This window comes from Onychostruthus taczanowskii, unplaced genomic scaffold (assembly GCF_017590055.1).
Source record: "Onychostruthus taczanowskii isolate IOZ18803 unplaced genomic scaffold, ASM1759005v1 scaffold403, whole genome shotgun sequence".
NCBI classification, from domain to species: Eukaryota; Metazoa; Chordata; class Aves; order Passeriformes; family Passeridae; genus Onychostruthus; species Onychostruthus taczanowskii.
The window spans coordinates 42,334-46,155 of record NW_024501494.1 but is presented as its reverse complement, the minus strand read 5'-3'; the positions used below and the strand labels follow the sequence as shown (position 1 = coordinate 46,155).

The window sequence follows — 3,822 nt, the reverse complement described above, 5'->3', positions numbered from 1 at the left end:
CAACCCATCCCAAACCCCACCCCACCTCCTCCAAACCCCACCCCACCCACCAAACTCCACCCAACCCACCGGGAACGTGTCCCGAAATTCCCAGAATTGCCGGGGTTCCGTCGTTGCAGGCGCAGCAGGAGACGCAGCGGGCGGCGCTGCGCTACGAGCGGGCGGTGGGGATGCACAACGCGGCGCGGGAGATGGTCTTCGTGGCCGAGCAGGGCATGGGCACCGGCAAGAACCGCCTGGACCCCACCTGGCAGGAGATGCTCAACCACGCCACCAGGAAGGTGGGAATCCTGGGAATGGGGTTGGGATGGCTTGGAGGAGGTTTGGGGAAGGTGGGATGGGGATTGGGATGGATGGAGAAGGTTTGGGATTGGTGGGATGGGGTTTGGAGAAGGTGGAACAAGGTTTGGAGAAGGTGGGGTGGGGTTTGGGATGGATGGAGAAGGTTTGGGATTGGTGGGATGGGGTTTGGAGAAGGTGGAACAAGGATTGGAGAAGGTGGGGTGGGGTTTGGAGAAGGTGGGATGGGATTTGGGATGGATGGAGAAGGTTTGGGATTGGTGGGATGTGGTTTGGAGAAGGTGGAACAAGGTTTGGAGAAAGTGGGATGGGGTTTGGAGAAGTTGGAATGGGGTTTGGGACGGATGGAGAAGTTTGGGATTGGTGGGATGGGGTTTGGAGAAGGTGGAACAAGGATTGGAGAAGGTGGGATGGGGTTTGGAGAAGTTGGAATGGGGTTTGGGACGGATGGAGAAGTTTGGGATTGGTTTGGAATGGTTTGGTGGCGGTGGAAGGAGATTTGGAAAAGGTGGAACAAGGTTTGGAGAAGGTGGGATGGAGTTTGGAGAAGGTGGGATGGGGTTTGGGATGGATGGAGAAGGTTTGGGATTGGTGGGATGAGGTTTGGAGAAGGTTTGGAATGGTTTGGTGGAGGTGGAAGGAGGTTTGGAGAAGGTGGAACAAGATTTGGAGAAGGTGGGATGAGGTTTGGAGAAGGTGGGATGGGGTTTGGAGAAGGTTTGGAGAAGGTGGGATGGGGTTTGGGATGGATGGAGAAGTTTGGGATTGGTGGGATGGGGTTTGGAGAAGGTGGAACAAGGATTGGAGTAGGTGGGATCAGGTTTGGAGAAGGTTTGGAATGGGTTAGAGGAGGTGGACCAAGGTTTGGAGAAGGTTTGGGATGGGGATTGGGATGGATGGAGAAGGTTTGGGATTGGTGGGATGGGTTTTGGAGAAGGTGGAACAAGGATTGGTGAAGGTTTGGAATGGGTTGGAGAAGGTGGGATGGGGATTGGAGAAGGTGGGATGAGGTTTGGAGAAGGTTTGGAATGGTTTGGTGGAGGTGGAAGGAGATTTGGGAAAGGTGGAACAAGGTTTGGAGAAGGTGGGATGAGGTTTGGAGAAGGTGCAGTGGAATTTGGAGAAGGTTTGGAATGGTTTGGTGACCGTGGAAGGAAGTTTGGGGAAGGTGGAACAAGGTTTGGGATTGGTGGGATGGGGTTTGGAGAAGGTGGGATGGGGTTTGGAGAAGGTGGAACAAGGATTGGAGAAGGTGGGATGGGGATTGGAGAAGGTGCAGTGGAATTTGGAGAAGGTGGGAATGGTTTGGTGACGGTGGAAGGAGGTTTGGAGAAGGTGGAACAAGGTTTGGAGAAGGTGGGATGGAGTTTGGAGAAGGTTTGGAATGGGTTGGAGAAGATCTTGGAACTTTTTTGGGTTTTTTTACGATTTTTCAGGTTTATTTTTTCATTTTTGACTCCTTTTTTTTGGGGATTTTCCCATTTTTAACCTTTTTTTTTTGGGATTTTCTCCATTCCCAAGAATTTTCCAGGAATTTCCCTCAATCCCAACAATTTTCCAGGAATTTCCCTCAATCCCAACAATTTTCCAGAATTTTCTCCATTCCCAACCCCAAATTCCAACAATTTTTGGGTCTTTTTTTTACCCTTTTTTGCCATTTTTTCACCGTTTTTCACCCAAATTTCACGGGGTTTTTTGGGAATTTTTGGGGTTTCCTCCATCCCCAAGAATTTTCCAGGAATTTCCCTCATTCCCAATAATTTTTCCAGAATTTTCTCCATTCCCGACCCCAAATCCCAACAAATTTTGGGACGATTTTGAGCCATTTCGGAGCCGTTTTTTTGCCGTTTTTCGCCCATTTTTCACTTAATTTCCACCCGATTTTCGCGGGGTTTTTGGGAGTTTTTGGGATTTCCTCCATCCCCAAGAATTTTTCAGGAATTTCCCTCATTCCCAAGAATTTTCCAGGAATTTCCTCCATTCCCCACTCCAAACACCCCCAGTTTTTGGGGCGATTTTGAGCCATTTCGGAGCCTTTTTTTTGCCGTTTTTCGCCCATTTTTCACCCAATTTCCATCTGAATTTCATGGGGTTTTTTGGGAATTTTTGGGGTTTCCTCCATCCCCAAGAATTTTCCAGGAATTTCCCTCATTCCCAAGAATTTTCCAGGAATTTCCTCCATTCCCCACTCCAAACACCCCCAATTTTTGGGACGATTTTGAGCCATTTCGGAGCCGTTTTTTTGCCGTTTTTTGCCCTTTTTCACCCAATTTTCACCCAAATTTCATGGGGTTTTTTGGGAATTTTTGGGGTTTCCTCCATCCCCAAGAATTTTCCAGGAATTTCCCTCAATCCCAACAATTTTTCCAGGATTTTCTCCATTCCCAACCCCAAATCCCAACAATTTTTGGGTCTTTTTTTACCCTTTTTTGCCATTTTTTGCCATTTTTTCACCGTTTTTCACCCAAATTTCACGGGGTTTTTTGGGAATTTTTGGGATTTCCTCCATCCCCAAGAATTTTCCAGGAATTTCCCTCATTCCCAATAATTTTTCCAGAATTTTCTCCATTCCCGACCCCAAATCCCAACAAATTTTGGGACGATTTTGAGCCATTTCGGAGCCGGTTTTTTGCCGTTTTTTGCCCTTTTTCACCCAATTTTCACCCAAATTTCATGGGGTTTTTTGGGAATTTTTGGGATTTCCGCCATCCCCAAGAATTTTCCAGGAATTTCCCTCAATCCCAACAATTTTCCAGGAATTTCCCTCAATCCCAACAATTTTTCCAGGATTTTTTCCATTCCCAACCCCAAATCCCAACAATTTTTGGGTCTTTTTTTTGCCTTTTTTGCCATTTTTTGCCATTTTTTCACCGTTTTTCACCCAAATTTCACGGGGGTTTTTGGGAATTTTTGGGATTTCCTCCATCCCCAAGAATTTTCCAGGAATTTCCCTCATTCCCAAGAATTTTTCCAGGATTTTCTCCATTCCCAACCCCAAATCCCAACAATTTTTGGGTCTTTTTTTACCCTTTTTTGCCATTTTTTGCCATTTTTTCACCGTTTTTCACCCAAATTTCACGGGGGTTTTTGGGAATTTTTGGGATTTCCTCCATCCCCAAGAATTTTCCAGGAATTTCCCTCATTCCCAAGAATTTTCCAGGAATTTCCTCCATTCCCCACTCCAAACACCCCCAATTTTTGGGACGATTTTGAGCCATTTCGGAGCCCTTTTTTTGCCGTTTCTGGCCGTTTTTCACCCGATTTTCGCCGGGTTTTTTTGCGAATTCCTGGGCATTCCCCCTTCCCCGTGGGAATTCCGGGATCTCTGGGAATTCCAGGTGAACGAGGCGGAGCAGGAGCGGCTCTGGAGCGAGCGGGAGCACCAGCGGGTGACGCGGCTGTGCCAGGAGGCCGAGGCCGAGGTGCAGCGGCTGCAGAAATCCCTGCGGCGCGACATCGCCCGCAGCCGGCCCTACTTCGAGCTCAAGGCCCAGTTCAACCAGAGGCTCGAGGTACTGGGAG

General features: G+C 48.2%; 1 protein-coding gene across 2 annotated transcripts in view; it reads left to right on the top strand.

The window, feature by feature from the left end:
* Positions 1-35: 35 nt before the first annotated feature.
* Positions 36-3,822, top strand: part of LOC121340518 (SH3 domain-binding protein 5-like) — a 9,985-nt gene continuing 6,198 nt past the window's right edge. Inside the window, exons 1-2 of one of the 2 annotated variants that reach the window (XM_041413322.1) lie at positions 36-281; positions 3,639-3,812. In XM_041413322.1, the coding sequence (XP_041269256.1) occupies positions 171-281; positions 3,639-3,812 (285 nt within the window). In that variant the 5' untranslated portion in view covers positions 36-170. Of the gene's footprint in view, positions 282-3,638; position 3,822 lie in introns of both variants that reach the window. The other variant, XM_041413321.1, reaches the window with a different exon arrangement.